Source organism: Chelonoidis abingdonii, chromosome 1 (assembly GCF_003597395.2).
Source record: "Chelonoidis abingdonii isolate Lonesome George chromosome 1, CheloAbing_2.0, whole genome shotgun sequence".
Classification (NCBI taxonomy): Eukaryota; Metazoa; Chordata; order Testudines; family Testudinidae; genus Chelonoidis; species Chelonoidis abingdonii.
Window position 1 is genome coordinate 250,581,476 of NC_133769.1, and position 22,535 is coordinate 250,604,010.

At 46.2% G+C, this 22,535-nt stretch overlaps 1 protein-coding gene across 3 annotated transcripts in view; it reads right to left on the reverse strand.

Annotated features, from left to right (window-relative positions):
- Window positions 1-2,071: 2,071 nt before the first annotated feature.
- Window positions 2,072-22,535, reverse strand: part of TSGA10 (testis specific 10) — a 79,000-nt gene continuing 58,536 nt past the window's right edge. For all 3 annotated transcript variants that reach the window (XM_032765397.2, XM_032765393.2, XM_075061066.1), the window contains 2 exons: window positions 19,662-19,796; window positions 2,072-5,154 (listed from right to left, as the gene is read on the reverse strand). In XM_032765397.2, the coding sequence (XP_032621288.1) occupies window positions 5,130-5,154; window positions 19,662-19,796 (160 nt within the window). In that variant the 3' untranslated portion in view covers window positions 2,072-5,129. The remainder of the gene's footprint in view (window positions 5,155-19,661; window positions 19,797-22,535) is intronic.

Consider the following 22,535-nt stretch of genomic DNA (forward strand, 5'->3'; position numbering starts at 1 on the left):
CAGACAATCACACTTCTTGCTGCCACCAGAGTTACTAATTCATTCACTTCCCTTTTATACAGTGTCTCTGCTGGGGATCAATTAGAAGTTGTAGAGGTTCATATAAAAGTATTTGTTTAATATATAAGAATATACTTTCCCCAAATGCCCTATGTCTTGTGTAATTAAAGTAGTTGTGAATTAAATATTTCGCTCCTCACAGATCCTCTAGTACAGATCAGTGAGACAGTGTATGTAATTCCTTAAGCCCTTGGGGTGCTAGATATCAAGTATATATTTTTGTTAAGACAATTTTATTAATATTGAGATAGCTTCCCCTTCCATATCATGTTATTAATCCTCATTTAACCCTTATTTAAAAGCCTTCCCCATGCATTCATGAATGCTTTCTTTAAAAACATCTTTTAATGCTTGAAAAATCTCATTTCTGAACTAAACATATTTCTATTTCTGCAGGTTTAAGAAGAGGCACCTTACCTGGAGTGTCCCTGTTTGCTACTGCAAGCCTTGCTGCTATGTAACACTCTATAGCTTGTACTCAGAAGGAAGGTGCATTAATATTGGGCTGGACTAGTTGGTGAGATGTAGACATCCTAGTTCTGGCATCAGAATTCTGCTACCAAAGTAATTCTAGACTGTGTGCATTTTATCTGGTGAAAAGCTGAAGCTAAAAGAAGCTGGCTGAGCACAGGCAGAATTTGAACTGTCTCTAGAACAGTGGCCTCCAACCTTTATAAGTACAAGATCACTTTTTGAATTTAAATGCAATCCAGGATCTACCCTTCCCCGAGGCCCCACCCCGCTCACTCCATCCCCCACCTCCATCCATCACTCTTTCTCCCCCACCCTCATTCACTTTCACTGGGCTGGGGCAGGGGTGTGACTCTGGGCTGGGGCAGAGGGGTTTGGAGTGTGGGAGGGGGCGTCCTGGCTCAGCCTGGGGCAGGGGGTTGGAGTACAGGAGGAGGTGAGGGGTGCGAGCTCTTGGAGGGAGTTAGGGGGCTCCGGGCTGGGGTGCAGGAGGTGGTTTGGGGTGTGGGCTCAGGTCTGGGGCAGGGGCTCAGGGATTCAAGAAGGGGTACAGAGTGCAGGCTCCCAGCAGGTGGCAGTTACCTGTCCAGCCCCGCACTGTTCCCGAAAGCTGCCAGCATGTCCCTGTGCTGTGACCCCTGGTAGGGGCACCTGACTCTGCACGCTGCCCATCCCACCAGGCACCATCCCCACAGCTCTCACTGGCTGCAGTTCCCAGCCAATGGGAGCTGTGGGGGCAGTGCTTGCAGGCAGAGTGGCGCACGGAGACCCCCTGCCTCTGTTCTCACCTTGCAGGGATGTGGAGCCTGCCTTAGCCCTGCTGCACCACTGGATTTGTAGTGACCGGAGATTGCAGTCGACTGGCAGAAGCTCAGTGATCGACCAGTTGACGACCATTGCTCTAGAAGCAGCCAACAGCGAGAACTTTCAGGGGAGTGAGAAAAAATTAATCTGGTAATTGGTCAATTTGCTTTAAAACAACAGAATAAACCCCATTGGTCCAGACTGTTCACATGTTAATAACAGTCTACTTGCAGGAATTGTTAAAAATATGTTGAAATGGTTTCTGTGTAGCAGGGTGTTATGAATTTCTCCTGCTGAGTTTCTGGAATTATAAAGGTAAGGAGAACAGTGTTTTATATAAGCCACTTCCCTCTGAAAAAGAAAATCAGATGAAGCATGTGACATGGACTAAGGTGAGAGGCACTTTACTGTTAACTGTGGCTCCTGTTAATGATAAGTGATGTTTAAGTAAAATACCCCCTGTTGGCTTACCTTGAAATGGTGTCCACAGCCTTGAGTAAGCAGAACCCAGTAAAACACAGATCACTGGATGAATTAATCACAAATTAACCGAGAATGGCTGCTGATCAGATAACAATATTTCAAGAATTCCTTTTGAAGTACTTTAGCATGCTTTGTTACACAAACTCAAATACATTTTATAGCATTTCATAAATAGCTGAGAACAAATTAAATAAAACTTCAACAGATTTAGTATGATTTTATTCATTCTAGAAAATACAATTATGTTCTCAAATTCAAATCTGTAAAAATTACTATTCCTCAGATTGTTTGCAAATAAAATGATTAAGTGAAATATGAAAGCATAACAAACATTACAGTATTAAGTGTGCCTAAATGTCACATACAATATACCAACAAGAAACAGAAATGATAAATAAATGGATTATTTTCATATGTTTAATTCCAAACAAGAATACTATAATAAAATGACAAGAAAACTGCCCTACCACCAAGATCCCACAGTATGGGGAAAGATAAACCACTGCAAAATGTTATATAAACATTTAAATCTGGACACATTCAATATTCTTTCCTGTTTGAAGGAGTGAAAAGAGATATGTTATAAGAAGATTAAAAGGCTGCTGTCAGAAATAGGAGAAAGCTATAAATACTGTCCTGGTTTAGTTCATTACACAATTTTCACTTAGGAAATTAAGCAAAGTTTAACATGCTTGAATGAAGTAACAGTCTCAAGACTTTTAGAATATACTGTTATAGCATACAGTGCTCAGTGAACTAATATCATCCAAATCCCCTCATCCGTCTATAGCTGAACAAGAATCTCACCAAGGTTTTAGTTTTTTAAGTTACATTGGTGATTCAAAACTAAAGCCAGGTCAGTTTATTTCTCCTACCTTTTTTCCCTCTCCCCTCCATTTCACTCTTCGATCTCAATTTCAGTTAAATGCAGTGATGGTGCCAGTACCAGCCAATAGATCCTGTCAAAGCTCTCTCTTATTTTAATATTGTATTTTTTAATGTTCACAAATTTAGAGCAACTAAATGCTCCTGGAAACCAGGCCTAGACCCACCCCAAATTCATGACTAAAGGCCATCTTCTGTTATGTTCCTCCTGCCCATCCATTCCACTTCAGAAATCTTAGTCTCTATGTACAGTCTATACTGCAATAAGAGTAGCAGTAAGAGGTCCATGTATATAGGGGAGTATTAAATTCTGGTTTGCTGAGTGTTTTCTAAACAAGGGCCAGCCTTGAACATTATTATGGAAGTGTCACATCTAATACTGTTATTTTGAAGCAGTATTCTCTTAATCTGGCTTTAACTAGTTCTGATTAAAAAAGGCAATACCAACAAGTTAATTAAAATAAACATTTTGATGGATAGTATATCATCATCAATCAACTGATTTTTCTATGCAGTCACAGAGCACTGTTTTTATTAACATGAATACTTTAAAATTTATGTTTCTTGGGGTGGACCTTTGTATACCATGTACAATCTTGAGGATACCTCATTTTTTCTTACTTAACCTCTCCCTCTTCATGCCCTATGTTACCCACATTAGTCTTATGGATAAGGATAATCAAATTCCCTTCAGATCCCATCAACAATGCTTTTTAAATCAGACTGCAGCCTCAGTGTTGAATGGCACAAATTATTCCTTCTCTCTCATATTCTGGAACTGAGTGCAGAATTCCCAGCCTATCAGCAGCCCAGTGAGCAAAAGGATAATATTGAGGTCTGATCCCACAGCCCTTATTCATACCAATAGTTCCATTAATGTTAGTGGGGCTACTCATGCGGCTAAGTACTAGTCACTTAAACAAAGATTGCAGAATCAAGCCTCAAAAATTAAACCCAGGTCTCCCGAACAGAAGATTAGAGAATTGTAGCTAGAGAGCAAGACTAAACTTAAGTATTTTTGTTATAAAAATATATATTACAAACAATTGTTTTTGCACATTATTCCTCAAAATACTTTTTAAAAAGTTTTTTTTAAGAATGCTTTGTTTTACTATAAGAAGTTTTGATATGTGCTATACATACCAGTAGGTTTTAGAGGAAATGAGAGGCATTTGAAAGCTGAATTTGAAAGCCATCACAAGTGATGTATGTATGTGTATGTATATAACACGTACCAGAGTAAACCATTAGAATGAACAATCCTCCCTGTCCCAAAGAAAAGACTGACTACACAAAACATTTTCAAAAAGGTTTCGCTGTGTTATTATGGTCACAAAGGTGAAGAACTCTCCATAAAATTTAAGGGAACGGGCCAAATGGAAAGTCATTGGAAATAAAATAACAGCATTATTTTTCACTGTTTCCAGACATAGAAATGGTAATACAGCCAGACAGGTTATAGCAGGGAGAAAGTCTTACTTAGGCTTTACAATTCATATTCAATCCATTTATAAATTTATAAAATGATTTGGAAGAGCTGAATAAAACCTGTCAAGCCTGCACCTCAAATCTGAAGAGTGCAAAAACTTGACATGGATTAACAAATGTCACCTAGCCCCTAAGATTTGTATTAGTTTTCTTTTAAATTTTAAGCAAATTAATTTAAAATACAGATATCTTTACAAATAAAATTTATCTACATTAATCAACTTTAATAAGAAGTTAGCACAATTGTAATATGCTCAATAATTAAATACTCCTTCCAATCATAGTATGCATATATTTGTAACAGACACTCATACTAATGATGTTCATAGATCAGTAATAGATTTACTGGCTTTGAAGTAAAAATGAATAAAACCTGATGTTAATCCCAAGAGTATCAAATGCAAAACTAAGGAATTAAGAGAAGAATATGCCTCATCTTGAAGAGAAGGCTTGGCACGTGCTTTCAAATGTAAACACAACAACATACTTTGGCAAAAATACAACCAACTTAAAAAAAAATCTGCATCCAAATATCTGTTGTAAATTTTGTACGGTTACACTCTTCTTCATTTTCCCTACTACTGTATACATTTTTAATAGGGGAACATACAAACTTTTTCCTTTGCACACTATCAATGTACCAATGCAGCTGTGTGCATTTCTCCTTCTATTTCCTGAAAGGGGTCATTGTGATATGGCACTAAATAATAAAGGTTAGCTGTATAAAAAATACAGAACATCAAGACTGATTTCTTTCCTTTGACCAAAATAAAAGAATTTCAGATTATGTGTTCTCTTACATTGGTATATTAATGTATATTTAATGTAATTTAGCAGTCAGCAGGGAAAAACAATTGTTTAACAAACGCTGAGTTCAATTTTAAACCTACAGCTTTCTAGAGGATGTGCTGATTCAGTTCATGTCATCCTGAGTAATGTTAGAAGTCCCTGAATGTAGAATTCCTACAAGAGAAGAAAAAGTGTGAAGTTGAACTGTTCTTATATTCACTTAATATAGAAACCCATTCAGAGGTTAAATGTGTGAAACGTAAGTGCTTAATCCTGCAAGCTCTCTTTGTGTGTAACTCCCATTCATTTCAACAGGGATTCCATTAACAGAGGAGTTGCAGGACTAGGCATTAATAGCCCAATTTTCAGAAGTAATGAACACTCAAAATGCCCACTGAAGTTAAAGGCAACTGTGGGCTCCTTCTACCATCTCTGAAAAATCAGGCTACAAGTGCCTTTCCTACTTCCTGAGCAGGACAGTAGGTATACAACATTTGGGTTCACTTTACAGAAACAGAAGAGTACTACTTTACAGGCAGTGGAAACTCATGAGATAAATGCACTAAATATTATGAAACCAAGATATCAGGAAAGGAGTGAAGAAGATGAAAAAAGTAAGAGGGAGAAGACAATTATTGTCTGATTTACTTCTGATGTTCACAATCCCACTGAAACAGAAAGATGTTAATTGGCTGACTTAGTCTCCAACCAAATCACAGTCTAATTGCTTGATTTGTTTTTGTGAGAGGCAGAGGAGCACGAAGGGAGGAGGAATGAAAGAACAGTGCTGGTAATGTCAGCATTGGTGTGGGCTCCCAAAATATTTTAGGTATCATAGAACCAGATATTAGCTATGAAAAAGGCCTCTCCTTCCAATGGTGAATTGTCTATCCTGTCCAATGATTGTCCAGTTATCAATGATTCAGGTGATAAATATACCATCACTTCTATTGAAGAACTATTTCATAGTATAATAAGTTCTTACAGGAAGAAAATAGTTGTATTAACTCCTAATTGTACCTGTTTAAACCATCCTAAGCAATTTTTCTATTTTGCTGGTTTTAACAATCTTAAAATATTTTTGTTATTAATTTGGTAGATACACATTTTCCATTATTTTTTCTTCTGGCAATCTAGCCTCTTAATTACTGTGGCTGAGTTCGCTCCAGTTTGTCTAAGTTGTCAAAAAACTGGGCAAGGAACAAAGATCTGAAAGGTAATTACCACCTTGAACATTCAGTCCCAGAAACCAAACAAAAGGAAAGAAGAAAAACCTGAAAAACAACAGCTCAGGAAGTACATTAGTAAAGAGTTTGTATACACACCCTTTTGTTTAACTAAAACAAATTTTTAAAAAAACAATTTAGTTAAACTTGTAGAAACTCTTAATTGGACAAACTTAAATTGGTTTATCCATGGTTATATCAATTTAAATTAATTCAGTAAATAAAACCAGTGGAACTTTTATTTGTAGACAACACCTAAGGAAAAAAAAATGGTTACTCACCTTCTTGTAACTGTTGTTCTATGAGATGTGTCGTTCATGTCCATTCCAATCAGGTGTGTGCGTGCGCACATACATGGCAGATGGAAGATTTTTCCAATAGCAGCATCCATTAGGTCGGCCTGGGCACCCCTGGAGTCGCGCCTCCATGGCGCTCAATATAGAGCCCTGCCGACCCACCACCCCCTCAGTTTCTTCTTGCCGGCTACTCTGACAGAAGGGTAGGAGGGCGGGTATTGGAATGGACATGAACAACATATCTCAAAGAACAACAGTTACGAGAAGATGAGTAACTGCTTTTTCTTCTTCAAGTGCTTGTTAATGTCAGTTCCAACAAGGTGACACACAAGGCCAAGTTGAGGAGGTGGGGTTGGTGTCGTCCACTGATTGGAGCACTGCTCTTCCAAAGGCCGCATCAGCTCTGGTCTGCTGGGTGATTGCATAGTGTGTGCTGAAAGTATGTATGGAGGACCATGTCGTGCTCTGCAGATTTCCTGGATGCGAACCTGTACCAGGAACGCAGTTGAAAAGGCCTGAGCCCTAGTGGAGTGTGCAGTGATTGGAGGTGCAGGCACCCCTAGCAGGTTGTAGCACTCACAGATGCAGGACGTGATCCATGACAAAATCAATCCATTGAAGACACAAGAAGACCTTTAATTCTGTCTGCCACTGCCACGAATAACTGGACAGACTTTTGGAACGGCCTCGTTCTCTTGATGTAGAAGGCTAGTACTCTGCGGACATCCAATGAGTAAAGCCTCCACTCCCTGCCACTTGAAAGCGGCTTAGGATAGAACACTAGGAGGAAGATGTCCTGATTGATGTGAAACTGGGAGACAACCTTCAGGACAAAAGCTGGGTGAGGCCTAAGCTGAACCTTGTCCTTACAGGACACAGTGTAAGGGGGCTCTGATGTCAGGGCCTTGAGCTCAGACACTCTCCTGGCTGAGGTTATCGCTACCAGAAATGCTACCTTGTATGAGAGAGAGAGTAGGGAGCCCATTGCCAAAAGTTCAAAGAGTGGTCCCATGAGTCTGGAAAGACTGAGGTTCCAAGCCGGGACAGGCTGTCGGACACACAGGTATAGCCTGTTGAGACCTTTAAGGAAACAGCTGACCATAGGGTTAGCAAAGACCTGAGCGGCCCTCTGCGCCTGGGTAGAAGGCAAGATGGCGGCCAAGTGAACCCTTATTGATAAGAGGATAGCCCCTGCTGCTTGAGTTGGAGAAGATAGTCCAGTATAAGTGGCACAGAGGTGAGCGTCAGGGACAAATGGTGCTGTGCTGACCAGACTGAAAATCTCTTCCACTTGGCAAGGTAGGTGGCTCTTGTGGAGGGTTTACTGCTGCCAAGGAAGACTTGTCTAACCTGATCTGAGCAAGAAAGCTCCACTGAGTTCAGCCATGGAGCTTCCATACCATGAGGTGCAGCGACTTGAGGTTCAGGTGTTGGAAATGGCCGTGATCCTGAGTTAGTAAGTCTGGGAAGACTGGCAAGGTGACCGGAGCTTCCACGGACATTTCCAGGAGTGATGTGTACCACTGTTGGCAGGGTCAGGCTGGAGCTATCAATATCACCAAAACTTGTACCCTCCATATCTTGAGGAGCACCTTTTGAATGAGAGGGATAGGCGGAAATGCTTACAAGAAATGACCTCTCCATGGGAGGAAGAATGCATCTGTGATGGAGCCTGGGCTGTGATTCAGGAAGGAGCAAAACTGCTGGCACTTCCTGCTGCGTTTCATGGTAAACAGGGCTATCTCGAGAAAGCCCCAGTGATGGAAGATTGAGTTCACATTGTCCGGGTGAAGGGACCACTCATGGCTGTGGAACAACCTGCTGAAATAGTCCGCCAACTCATTCTGTACTCCAGGGAGCATGCTTGCAGATGTATCGAATGCTCTACACACACAAGTCCCACAGCATGAGGGCTTCCTGGCACAGGGAAGAGGAGCGTGCACCCCCTGCTTGTTGATATAAAACATTGCTGTGGTGGTGTCTGTCATAATTGATACACATCTCCCTGTCAAGTGGGCTCAGAAAGTCTGGCATGCCAGGGATACCGCTTTCAGCTCTCTGACACTGATATGGAGAGCGAGTTCACTTGAGACCAGAGGCCTTGTGTACTGACGTCTCCCAAATGTGCTCCCCAGCCCAAGGCTGATGCATCTGTCGCTAGTGAGAGACACGTTTGAGGGCTGGTGAAGGGGACCCCCGCACATACTAAGGTCGAGCCAGCATAGGAGGGAGTCGAGTACCGGGTGAGGCAGAGTTATGATCCTGTCGAAGCGATCCCAGACTGGCTGATACACTGACACTAGCCATGACTGAAGAGGTCGAAGCCTGAGTCTGGTATGCTGTACTACGTAGGTACAAGCAGCCACGTGTCCTGGAAGTTTCAGGCAATTCCTTGCTGTGGTGGTGGGCAACTGCCTGAGACCTTGAATAATGTCACCAAGGCCTCAAAATATCACTTCCGGGAGAAATGCCCTGACCTGTATCGAGTCCAGTACCACCCCTACAAACTATCTCCTCATTCAGCAGAAGACCCAGTTTGTTGAAAGATGCTCTTATGAAGACAACCTGAATCTCCACTCGAGTTCTGGATCAGCACTTGATCAGCCAGGTGTCAAGATATGGGAACACCTGTACCTATCAACTGCAAAGGAACCTGGCCACAACTGCCAGGCACTTGGTGAACATGCAGACAGGCCAAACGGGAGGACTGAACTGGTAGTGGATGTTGTTCACCACAAACATGAGGTATTTTCTGTGGGATGGAGTTATTGCTATGTGAAAGTACGCATCCTTCAAGTCAAGGACAGCATACCGGTCTCCTGGATCCAACGAAGGGATGATGGATGCCAAAGAGACCATGGGGAACTTGAGTTTCTTACGAACCTGTTGAGTTCTCAAAGGTCTAGAATGGGCCTGTGCCCAGCTTTGGATTTTGGTATTAGGGACTAGAAGCCCTTGCTCTTCTGCTCCTGAGGAACCTCTTCCAGTGCCCCTAGCAATAGGAGCAAGTGCACCTCCTGTATAAGGAGTTTCTCATGAGAAGGGTCCCTGAAGAGGGCCAGGGAAGGGGGGTGGAAGGGTACATAATTGGATGGAGTATCCCCTTTCTATCGTGTGGAGCACCCAGCAGTCCAAAGTGATATGGGACCATGCACGGTAGAAAGGCGATAGTTGGGATGAAAAGGTAAGGTGGGGTGGATCCAGTTCTTGCTCTGGTGCGCCGTCCTCGACCGTACCTTCAAAAGGCCTGTTTCGGGCTGGACGGTGGCTTGGGTTGGCCAGAGCCCTGGCCTGAGGATGGGTGCAGCCTTTTCCTGCCATTCCTATTCCTCCTCCAGGAATCCTCCTATTGTTTCTGTTGGTAGAACCGCGGAAGAGGTTGTGGCCTGAAGTGCTTCCTCTGTGGTGAGAGTCTGTAGGCCCAAGGATTTGAGGGTGGCTCTTGAGTCTTTCAGGCTATGCAGCCTTTTATCTGTCTTCTCGGAGAACAGAGTCACACCCTCAAAGGGGACGTCCTGTATGGGCTGCTGGACCTCATGCGGGAGACCAGAGACCTGAAGCCAGGAGCCCCTTCCTATGGCAACTCCTATAGCCATGACTCTCATGGTGGCATCAGCACCGTCCAGCGCAGCGTGAAGGGAAGCTCGGGAGATTAGATTGCCCTCTTCAACCAAGGCCGAAAACTTGGCATGGGAGTCTAGGGGGAGCAGCTCCGCAAATTTTGCCATTGCTGCACAGGTGTTATACCATTTAACAATGGCCTGCTGGTTTGAAATTTGGATTTGCAATCCACCCATAGAATAGACCGTTCTCCCGAAAAAGGTCAAGTCTTTTAGCCTCCCTATTTCTGGGGGAGGGCCCTTGGAAGCCTTGCCGCTTGTGCTGATTGGCAACATCCACAGCATGGGAATCAGGCCACGGGTAGGAATATAGGTGTTCATAGCCTTTAGAGGGCACAAAGTATCATTGTTAGTTGCACTTGGTAGCAGTGAGGCTGGGGTCTGCCACAGAGTCAAGGTGGTGTCCGTGATGGTTTTTATGAGCAGCAGGGCAATACGAGAAGATCCAGAGGGCACGAGGATATACACCATGAGATCAGAATGCTCGACTACCTCCTCTGCCTTGATGCCCAGATCCTGGGCAATCCGGTGCAGCAAGTGCTGCAACACCCTGCTATCTTCAAGCATCGGGGCTATGGCAGTGTCCACCAATGTCTTGTGTGGCAACCACAAGGAGGCAGCCCCCATGACAGGCAGCTGCTCCCTGCTGTCAGCAGCCAAGAGGTTTCATGACTCTTGGGGTCCTGGGAAGGTGCTGATATGGACGTTGCTGTGCCCTTCAGTGCTGGGGCTGTCGGTGCTGAACTCTATGCTGATATCAGTATCAGAGCCAATGACGGCACCGAAGCCAGTGTTGGCGACGGTACTGCAGCCGATGGCATCAACATCAGTGGTGGCAGCTCAGTGGCTGGTCCCTCAACCAAATGTGGAATAAAGGTGGCCGAAGCTACCCAAGTCGCCACTGAGTGGGACCCCAGGCTCCTTTCCTGGCTCTGGTGGAAGGCCCAGGGAGACTAGAAGGGTCACTGGGATGGGTTCTGCCACTGCAGTAGCCACAGTGCTGGGTAAACCCGTCTCTCCCACTGCGACCTGGACCTCCTGCTCCTGCTCTTATCGGAGCGGTAGGAGTCTGACTCCGAGATCTCTGAAAAAGATGACCATGGAGGAGCTGTACATCAGGGAATTGATCATTGGGAGCTCAGGGACCGACTGGGCTCTCTCTCTGGAGATGCTGGTGCTGGAGGATGCTGTGGAGAAGGAAAGCACCAGGACATCACTACTGGCTTCCCTCTTGAGTGCACCTGGGGGGCAGGGTGGTCCTGATGGCACCGATGTCTCCTCTGTCCTAGGGGCAGGAATGGCGCCGTAAGCCGCAGCAAGTCCTGAGCTGCCTCAAAAGCTTCTGGTCTCAAGGGGAGAAGCAGTTGCTGGCTTCTAGGGTCTGGCGAGTGCGGTAGGCCTGGACTCAACTGCCCTATCTGGGAAGGAGTCAAAGGGCCCTGCCTGAGAATCTGGTGCTGTGGCCCAGCTGGCGCTCACAGTCGTCAGCTCCTTGGATTTGGCCAGAGAGAATGATCCCTCTCCAGCTTCTTTTTCTTCTGAGGCACCAGTGACTCAGACCAGTGCATACCTTCCGCTTGGCCGCAGGAGGAGCTGTGCTGGTGCTGAGTGTCTCAGGAAGAGTCCTTTCTTGGCACCAGTTCCCAGGATGATGGCACTGGGGTGCTCCATGCAGATGAGTATATGCTGGGTGCAGGGTTCCCTGACCCTGGGTTCAAGTGGGGGTGGAGAGCTGCCTCCATAAGGAGAGCTTTAAGCCACTGTTCCCTTTCTTTAACAGTTCTGGGATGGAACTCGCGGCAGTTTTTACAATGGTCCTTTTGGTGACCTTCCCCATGGCACCTTAAACAAGAGGCGTGAGGGTCGCTCTTTGGCATGAGCACAGACCTCACAGTATTTAAACATCGGGGACCGTGGCTTACCATGGCTCTGGGGAGTCAGAAGGGGGGGTGAACCCCCCCAACTAACCCTAAACTAACTGTAAACAACTACTATATAATAACTAACTACAGATAACTATATACAAATGACAAAGACAAAGGCGCTTGCTAAAGCAAGGGCTATGGGATGTTCCAGCTAACTGTCACTGGTGGTAAGAAAGTACTGAAGGGTAGCGGATCGGCAGGGTTCTATATTGAGCACCATGGAAGTGTGACTCTAGGGGGTGCCCAGGCCGACCCGACGGATTCCTCTTCCCCCAGCGTGCAGCGTTCCCCCTCCTCCCCCTTCCCTCCCTGCCCTGCGATTCAGCTGCGCCAGGGCTGAGAGGGAGGAGAAGCAGGATACAGCGGTGTGCTTGCGGCAGCAGTGAGTTGGAGCAGGGGGCTGGAGCCAAGGGGAATTGCTGGTGGGTGCTCAGCACCCACCAATTTTTTTCTATGGGTGCTCCGGCCTGGAGCACCCACGAAGTCGGCGCCTATGCCTGGGAAGGCAAGTTGTTCAGAGGCATCACAGCACATGGCTTCGCCTAGTCTGAGGGGCTCTTCTTGGACTCACATCACTCTGGTCTCCTGCCTAGTTTGATGCACGTGGAGGTATGAGGGAAAAGATAACCCTGCCCGACCTAAATGGTGGTCCCTGAAATAAATCCCTTGAGACTGTTGGAGTGATGGAAGAGGAAATATATGGGACCTAAAAAGCTTCCTTGGAGGAGAATGGGAATAATCTTGTCTGGCCTGGAGGCTAAATAGAATTGATTTCTTCAGTCAAGAAGAACAGGAAACTAAAAACCATATCTGTCCCTGTTGCAGCGCATCCCTGCCTTATAGCACTCTCTCTCTCAGTTTCCCTACTCTCAAGGCCCCTCAAGAATCCCACAGAGCAGTGGTCAAGCCACGGAGGACCATGGTGGTGGATGAGCATCCGCCGAAATGCTGCCGACAAGTGGCAATGTCAGTAGGCGTCGCCGTCGAAATGCCGCCGACAAGCAGTGTCATCTTGAGGTGTCATCGCCAAAAATTGGCGGCATTTAGGTAGCGAAGCCTCTGGATGATGCTGCTTGTCGGCAGCATTTTGGCGGATGCTCATCAGCTGGCCAGTATGTGGGCGCACTTTGACACCCCAGCGGGAGCTATGGTGCCCGCGGGTACCACGTTGGGCACCCCTGCCACAGAGTAATACCATTTTAGGGTCTCTTGCTTAATACCTCTTCTTGGGGCTGGTTTATTACCAAAACGTTATTCAAATAATCCCCAACCTAAGTCCCAATCATAGTTCATTTCCCACATCCAGCATATAGAGTCCTTAAAATCACATTTTTCCCAGCAGGAACCTGCACAGTCTCTCTGCTTGAAGATCTTCCTCTTCCTCACTAGGGGTGGAACTCTCATTCCCCCTGGACCTCTGGGTCCAGCAGCATGCAGGTGTCAGTCTTCAACTTTCTGGCTCTACGCTTTGGCTGTCCAGGTTAGAAGTCAGCAGGCACATCCCTCTGCTGCTCTCTAGCTTTCAGCAATCCCCCAGAACCACATTCACCTGTCCTTTTCTGACTGAACTGTAAGTTGCCTGGGAATAAGAGGTTTGCAGATGAGAGCTGCGAGAGCCAAGAGGCTGACCTGGCAGCTGTCATCTGTCTTTTTCCTGACTGATGCTCAGAAAGCCCCAACCCACCAGACGTGTGTGACCTGTAGTCTCTCTTCTTAGACTCAAGGTTGTGTATAGACCTCTTCCTTGGGGCCTGTGGTCTCTGAGAGCTCCACTTCCTTAGGAGAAGTTTTATCTCTGTGAGCACCTCCCTCTAACTGAGCCCTGATGGCCTTTTAACAGGCACAGGTGCTCATTATTCAATTAACTACCTAGAAAGTCTTGTTCTCTTTAAATTAGCTCCGCATCGGTAACCTGGTCCTCGATTCCCCTTAAAGGGGCCAGCAACCCCATTACACTCCCTTAGTGTTCTTATAGTGGCTGTGCCTAAAACTTTCCAAATATTGCCTTTGATAATTTTACCTCAGTATATGCAATATTAGTAAGATAGTAAGCAATTAGTCTCTTAGCACACACACTGTCCATTTACCAAGAAGTTATCTTCCCTGGCTTCACCTTTCTCGTACTTTAGAGCAACTTTAGTAGTGGACTACACCCTTACAACAAGAGGAGGAATGTCTTGCAATCTCTTTCTCTTGTTCTCTCTCATAGATTGACTCAGGAGACAGAGAGGTATGTCCAAGAGAAATACTTCTGCTGTAAACCAACAAAGAGGAGGTAGAAGGCTTTTTTTTTTGAGAAGCTGAAGGGACCAAGACACTATTTGTTGAAAGATATATACCTGTGCTGAAGAGGATAAATAGAGAGATATTCATTATCGGTACCCTACTGGGAGAGACTTGGAAGCCATTATTAACGGTGAGACATCCACAAAAAGAGGAATGGTATGTTTGCCAATGCCAAAGATCATATCTTAGCTAATACAAAGGAACCACACTTCAGGTCAGACTTAGGAGAAGGAGCAGTGGCTGAGTCAGAAAAACAAAGTCTCTTTAGCCTCCTTTTAGCCAATACTGGGGATGGTGATCAGTGCCAAGTCAAAGGCTTAGACCGATGTACTTTTTCTATTGGAACTGCTGACTGACCCAAAGAGACCTGTATTGTCCTCTCAGATGACGTGTGAGGTTTTTGACAACCTATGAGACCAAAGTGCTAGAGGTAATATCCTGGGTTACTAGCCAAATACTACTTGGGACCGCCAGAGACTATTTCCATTGAGGGGGCTTCAGAATCAGAAGCACCCTCCATTGACTGCTCCAACAAAAATAATTTCAAAGGACCCTCTTGGGCTTTGTGTGTGTGTTTTGGAAAGACCTGCATATCGAGCATTTGTTTGGAATACAGCCTTCTCCAAGACAAAGACATTTAAGATGTCCATCATTTAAGTACATAGCTATCTCACAAATAGGAAAAGTTTAAAACTCTGAAGTCTTTGCCTCAGTCCTGAGGCTGATGACTTGGTACAGAAGTACAAACTAACAAAAAATTATTATTTTAAAATATATTGCCAATGTGCTAGAAAAAATATGTAACAAAAAACAGCAACAAAGTGTGATGGATCTTCTTAAACAGGGGACTACAACTCCCATCAGCACCCTCCCCACTGCACATCCCCTTCCCCTTGGCCAAATAAGGGAAAAAGTCCTACCCAAGGAAGCTGCTGGAGATGGTGGCTAGGTGGCTAGCCGGGATGTACAAAGAAACTGAAGCAGCAGCCACATGGCAAACAGGGAGCTGGAGAAAAGCTGAATTCAGAGTGGGATCCCCAGGAACCATATGCAGAGTCTTGTGTGGAACAGGCTGTGACTTCTGGATGCAACAGCTGGGTGCAGGTCTGTGTGGAACTTATGGCGGAGCAGCAGCAGCAGGGCAGGAAGTCAGAGCAGAGGGGACAAGTGAGAGGGACGAACTAAGTCTGGCCTGGAAACCTGCAAATGCCCATTGATTTGGAATAGAGACGTGACTGGAGAGGGCACCCCAGGCACCAGGCCTGAAAAGCCTCGACTCTCAGCTGGACTGCCCCAGACCCCAAACAAGAACTGCTGTAGCATACTTTGAACTGTAACTATTTAAACCTCTGTACCTAAGGTATCTACAACCTTTCCCTTTCCCTCCCAGCTCTAGCTCTTAGCCGTGTGTCTGAGTGGTTACTGGGACTCACCAGAGCTAGCACATACAGGGCTTAGCTGCAGTAGCACCTACGGTGTTTATCTGCAAGTTGTGATACACCTGACATGATACTGGCAACCTAGGGGTTTGGTGTACTGAGCAGTTCCAATCATTACAAAACTAACACTATACGAACACTAAATATAACTAAGATGGAGAGCTATGGGATAGCAGTCAGACACTGCGGAGATTGTCTTGCTGCCACAGGCATTAAGAAGGAACTGAGAGATGGTTGGGTTTGTTCTGCCATTTATGCCTAAAGGTGTGTGTATGAGGGCATGCAGGGAACAAAACGCCCCCACCAAACACTGCTGGGCAAAATAATCCAATCTTGCATGTGTACACAGAGTCAAATGGTCACTTTGGCTGCTGTGGGATCCCCAGTCTCTTTGTTATTGGGGCAGGAGTAATAAAGGGTTGTTATTCTGGTTAAGTGAATCAAGGACAATAGAACTGTACTTGGCATTTTATGACTGAGGGACTCGCCCTCAACTAAGCAGCACTCGCTAGGCAAGGGACATGGGTTCCAAAGGCCAGTGAATTGAGAGAGGCTGGGGACAGGTATTTGTACCTGGTAGCGTGGGGCCCTTCTGAGGGCCTTAAACACCACTTTGACCTCTCCTCTCTCCAGTGTGCAATAACAGAGCTAATTTAGACTCAATTAGGAGTCTTGTTACATGCTGCAGAGCTGAAATCACTGATACCTATAGGTCTAAGCATTAGACCTACGTTGGGCTAGTGGATTTGATGCAAGAAGACTATCCAGGTGCACCAGCAGTGAGGCTCCCCTACTGAAATCACAGAAAGCTGAAATCGCTGAGAGCTGTGTTAAGTAGGGGGGCCTGAAGACATATTGGTGAGCAGCTAGCAGAATGGCTAGCAGAGAGGTGTGGCTAGCAGAACAGCTAGTGGAGAGGCACGGCTAGCAGGGCGGCTGGAGGAGAGGCATGGCTGGTGGTGAAGACTGGAGCAGAACCCCACAGAGAGGCATGGCAATCAGCCATTGAGGGCCCAAGCAGTGGACTGTGTGAGGTGCCTCCATACCTCCTACCTTCCACCCAGGCTGGGAGGTAAATGCTGCGGCTGCACTGACCAAGGACAGCAACTGTGAGTTTTGGGTTGCTGGACTCAAGAACCAATCTACTTAGGGGTGGGTCTTCTGGTTCATGGTCTGTGTTTATGAACCCTAGTTGTGGTGTTTTCCCAATTTAATGCTAAGTTGTTTACCTCCTGTTATTAAAGATTTTTTGCTACACCAAGGGTATATCTACACTACAAAATTAGGCCAATTTTATAGAAATCAATTATTAGAAATAGATTTTATACAGTTTATTGCATATGTCCACACTAAGCGCATTAAGTCGGTGGAGTGCGTCCTCACTACCATGACTAGCATCGACTTATGGAGCAGTGCACTCTGAGTAGCTATCCCACAGTTCCCGCAGTCTCCGCTACCCATTGGAATTCTTGGTTAAGCTCCCAGTGCCTGATGAGGCAAAAACATTGTCACATGTGGTTTTGGGTACATGTTGTCAGTCTGCCCTCCCTCTGTGAAAGCAATGTCAGACAATCGTTTCATGCCTTTTTTCTGAGCAGACGCCATACCATGGCAAGTGTGCAGCCCGCTCAGCTTAGCTCACCGACACCACCACTGTTGTGTCCTGGGTGCTGCTGGCACCAGACGATGCAGTAGGTCATACACCATCGACATACACTGCTTCCACTGCAACTCTGCTCTGCTGCTGTTGCCTCAATAGCGAATTTCTCTACGTTGTCGGTCATGGGCTCCCGGGTACGTGTGTTCTTCCTTGGGAAATGTGCACAGTCCTAACCGTCGTCCTCCACCGTTTCAGCTGCAACTCTGCTCTCCTGCAGACGCCATACCACGGCAAGCATGGAGCCTGCTCAGCTCACCGCTGCCACTGTGAGCATTGTAAAACAACTTGTGCATTATTCTGCAGTATGTGCAGAACCTGCAAAAGCAGGCGAGGAGGCAATGACAGCGCGATCATGATAGTGATCAGCCCATGGACACAGACTTCTCTCAAAGCATGGGTCCTGGCAATTTGGACATCATGGTGGTAATGGGGCAGATTCATGCCGTGGAATGCCGATTCTGGGCCCAGCAAACTTGCACAGACTGGTGGGACCGCATAGTGTTGCAGGTCTGGGATGATTCCTAGTGGCTGCGAAACTTTTGCATGCGTAAGGGCACTTTCATGGAAATTTGTGACTTGCTTTCCCTTGTCCTGAAGCGCAAGCATACCAAGATGAGAGCAGCCTCACAGTTGAGAAGCGAGTGGTGATAGCCCTGTGGAAGCTTGCAACACCAGACAGCTACCGGTCAATCAGGAATCAATTTGCGGTGGGTGAATCTTACCATGGAGGCTGCTGTGATCCAAGTAGCCAGCGCAATCACTGAGCTGCTTCTATCAAGGGCAGTGACTCTGGGAAATGTGCAGGTCATAGTGGATGGCTTTGCTGCAATGGGGTTCCCTAACTGTGGTGCGGCGATAGACGGAACGCATATCCCTGTCTTGGGATGGGACTACCTTGGCAGCCAGTACATAAAACACAAGGCGTACTTTTCAATGGTGCTGCAAGAAATGGTGGATCACAAGGGACGTTTCACCGACATCAACGTGGGATGGCCAGGAAAGGTTCATGACGCTCGCATCTTCAGGAACTCTGGTCTACTTGAACAGCTGCAGGAAGGAACTTACTTCCCAGACCAGAAAATTACCACTGGGGATGTTGAAATGTCTATAGTTATCCAGGGGGACCCAGCCTACCCTAGTCACAATGGAGCACTCCAAATTCGACCCAGCAAGCTCGATTTAGTGCTAAACCCCTCACCGGGGAGGATTACAGAAATCAATTTTAAGAGCCCTTTAAGTCGACAAAACAGGCTTGGTTGTGTGGACAAATGCAGGGTTAAATCAACCTAACGCTGCTAAATTCCACTTAAACTCATAGTGTAGACCAGCGCTAAGACTCTGTGCTTGTGAGAGGGGAACTATTGACTCTTTGAGGCACCCAGGTGTGTGTATGTCATTTTCCCAGGTCACTGGGTGGTGGCTCGAACCGGTTTTGCATTGTATTCATAGAATCATAGAATGTCAGGGTTGGAAGGCACCTCAGGAGGTCATCTAGTCCAACCCCCTGCTCAGAGCAGGACCAATTCCCAACTAAATCATTCCAGCCAGGGCTTTGTCAAGCCTGACCTTAAAAACCTCTAAGGAAGGAGATTCCACCACTTCCCTAGGTAACCCATTCCAGTACTTCACCACCCTCCTAGTGAAAAAGTTTTTCCTAATATCCAACCTACACCTCCCCCCTGCAACTTGAGACCATTACTCCTTGTTCTGTCATTGTTGAAAGGGAACCCCTATGTACTGAACCCGGCCCTTGTTGCTGTCAACTCTGCCAGCAGAAGGGTTACACATGCATGGGGTGCATGTGCACCTACAATGGAGTCTAACTACAGTGGACAAATACTTAAAGTAGTATTGGACTGCCATGAAATACTGACTTTGTTGTTGGCAAGATCAAATATTTGTGCCTAAAATTGGACAGTGGGATGATTTGAGATTATTAGGAAAGTCTGTACAGTATTGCCAGTGTTATAACTATAGCAATTACAGTGCATATAGCTACTATGTCCTGTATAATTGATATAGTTGAATACAAAATTTTAAGACAATTAGTAAAGACTTTGTGCCCGATTCTCCTTTCACTCACACTAGTTTTTACAGTAGTGAAATTCCATAGACTTCAACCATGAGCTGAAACAGGTCCATGCTACTACTTCTGTCTTCTCAAAAGCTGTATTTTAAGTCTCTGTACTCTTTTCCCACCATGAGTTGAGATGTTCTTGAATGACTTACCCTTCCAAGGATCTGTCCAGAGTCCAATCAGGAGATCGACGGAGGGAACGGTCAGGTGATGATGTCCTTAAAGTAGAGCTTAATTGGTATGTAGTAGTAAGACTCTGGCGACGAAGCTCTTGTACAGCACGTTCCCTAAATCAAAATGGTAATTGATTTTAAAGGAGACATTACCAACTAAGAAGTAAAGCCTCTCTACAAGACTCTACTTTAGACCCAAAGTAGTCTTATGTTATAATATGGTGTGCAATAAAAAGAAGGTACATAAATGTTTTGTCAGCACAGTTCAATGGATAGCACTCAACCTCTAAACCAGAAAGTTGTAGTTAGAAATACAGTAGAACCCTGTTTATTTGACCCTCCATTATTCGGCTCTCCATATTATCCGAACAACCAGCACACACAGGTCAAGCAGGTGATCTCTTCTGTGGCTATTAGACAGTGCTGTGGCCTCACACTCTCCTATTCTCTGGATCAGAGGTTCTCAAACTGTGGTCCATAGACCACCAGTGGTCTGTGAGCTCCATTCAGGTGGTCCATGGATAGCTCCCTCTAAATTGTGCCCCTGGGCAGCCGCACACAAGAGAATGAAGGGCCACCCACCTAATTAGTGGGGCCATGCAGGCGTGGCTCCACTAATTAGGTGCCTGGACCATGGAGAAGACGCACATGTAAGGTGAGGTGATGGCCTTGGGGGGGAATAAGGAGTAGGTGGGATGGGGCAGTGGGGCGAGAAGAGGGGATGATGGGAATTTGGGATGTGCAGGGCTGAGGCTGCCAAGAAAGAGGTGATTTACCCTAGTTCAGGGCTACGGCTGCCAGGGAGAGATGGCCCTCTTTCCCAGCCTCAGCTCTGTGGCAGGAGAGAGACCCCCCTCCTTCCCAGCCCCAGCTCGGGGGCTGCCATGGCAGGGGAGGGAGGGCACATCCGTCGCGTTAGAAAGGTAAGACTACTGATATTAAAATATGAGTTGTGTGCTTTTATTTGTAGAACAGAAAAGGTTAATTATTAAGGGTTTTTTTATATAGCGCTTTTATCCAAAGCACTTAACAATAGTTAGTGAACGGTACAAAGAACATTTAGAAAGATCATTAAGTGGTCCATGGAAAAAAAAAGTTTGAGAACCACTACTCCGGTTGAATTTTTGATAATCTGATCTGGTACCAGTCTCCCAATTACATCAGATAAACAGGGTTCTGCTGTATTCATAGAATATTAGGGTTGGAAGAGACCTCAGGAGGTCATCCAGTTCAACCCCCTGCTCAAAGCAGGACTAACACTAACGAAATCATCCCAGCCAGGGCTTTGTCAAGCCGGGCCTTAAAAACTTCTAAGAATGGCGATTCCACTACCTCCCTAAGTAACCCATTCCAGTGCTTCCCCATCCTCCTAGAGAAATAGTGTTTCCTAATATCCAACCTAGATCTCCCCCACTGCAACTTGAGACCATTGCTTCTTGTTCTGTCATCTGCACTTCAATACAGAAGCATCCTAAGGATTTAAAAAGGAGTCTCACGCCTCAGGTCGAGGCAGAGGGAAGAGCGTGATGTGAGTGAGCTTGGGGAGCAGAAGGCAAGGAGTTTGAGAGTGAGAGCGTGTACTGCTGGAGGATTGAGGAGGACAAAGTGTATATCACCCACGGAGAAAGGTCTCTGTAGATGGTGAGGTAAAGAAGGGTGTGGAGAGGGTCTTGGGAAGTAGCTAGGGAGGTGTAGCTGTCACACTGTTACAAAAGGCACTATAGACCGCTGCAAATCCATAGGGGCCTGGGCTAGGAACCCAGAGTATAGGCAGGCGCCTGGGTTCCCCCCAAACCCCAACTCGAATGCAGACACCAGGAGGAGCTGATCCAGACTGTGGGGAGAGTCACTGAGGTGCAGCAAATCTGCCAATAGCGCAGACCCACAGGTAGAGAGAGACTTTGTCACACTATGTATAAGGACTTTGTCACCAACTGGAAATGTCAGGGGTGGGATTTGGTGTGCACAGCGCTGCAGAAGAAAGCAGGATTTAGTATTTTTTTGACCACATATAGAAGGGACTTAGTAACGGCATGTAGATTAAAGCATGCTGTGCGGCAGCAGAGGCTACCGTGTCCACGCAGCGGCCCAACAGGACCGAGCAGTGCAAGGCCTGGCACGCACCGGAGGACTAAATCCACCTGCTGATGGACCAGGCTTCTCAAGATCAGCTATGTTGCGTGGCATACTACCCACTCGCTCATAGCCATGGTACCCAAACCCTTACTAGCACCCTGTTCCTTGGCTCGGCGCAGATGGAGCTGCGGCTTACGTCGAGAATATCTCACGGCCAGCTAAGTGGCGTGCAGAAGCTGACGGGTTTTCCCGACGGTTGACTCTCGTATCGATACTCTTTCTTGTTTCTCCCGGTTTGTGCTGTATAGTCTTACGGGCGAGTGGTAAGATGTCTCATCAATCGAGAGATCGTCCCACTCCAGAGACATCTATTTGCTCACGTCTTGGACCACTCATTCTCCTTGCACCTACAACTTTCTGTGATGCGTGGCGCACACCAGAAGACGACTCCCCCTCTACCATGAATCTGCGGCTTGCGATACGGGACGTTGAACAGCATAACATACTCCACCCAGCTTTGCAGTGAAGCCATCCCTGGACGGATCTCGAGGCAGACCCTAGCTCTGCTTTTCTCAGCTCGGGGGATCGCACTAGGCCTATATTAGGCCCCCACCGCTGAGAAATTCACTTTACACAGCCTAATAACCTTCTTGACAATTCAAGTCTTACGCTGCGTCTCAACGAATCCTGTGCCATAACAGGTGCGGTTCTCCATCTACTCGGTGTAACTAGTACGCGAGTGGGCAAGGCTGCTTGCCGAGACAAGTTATACAGGCA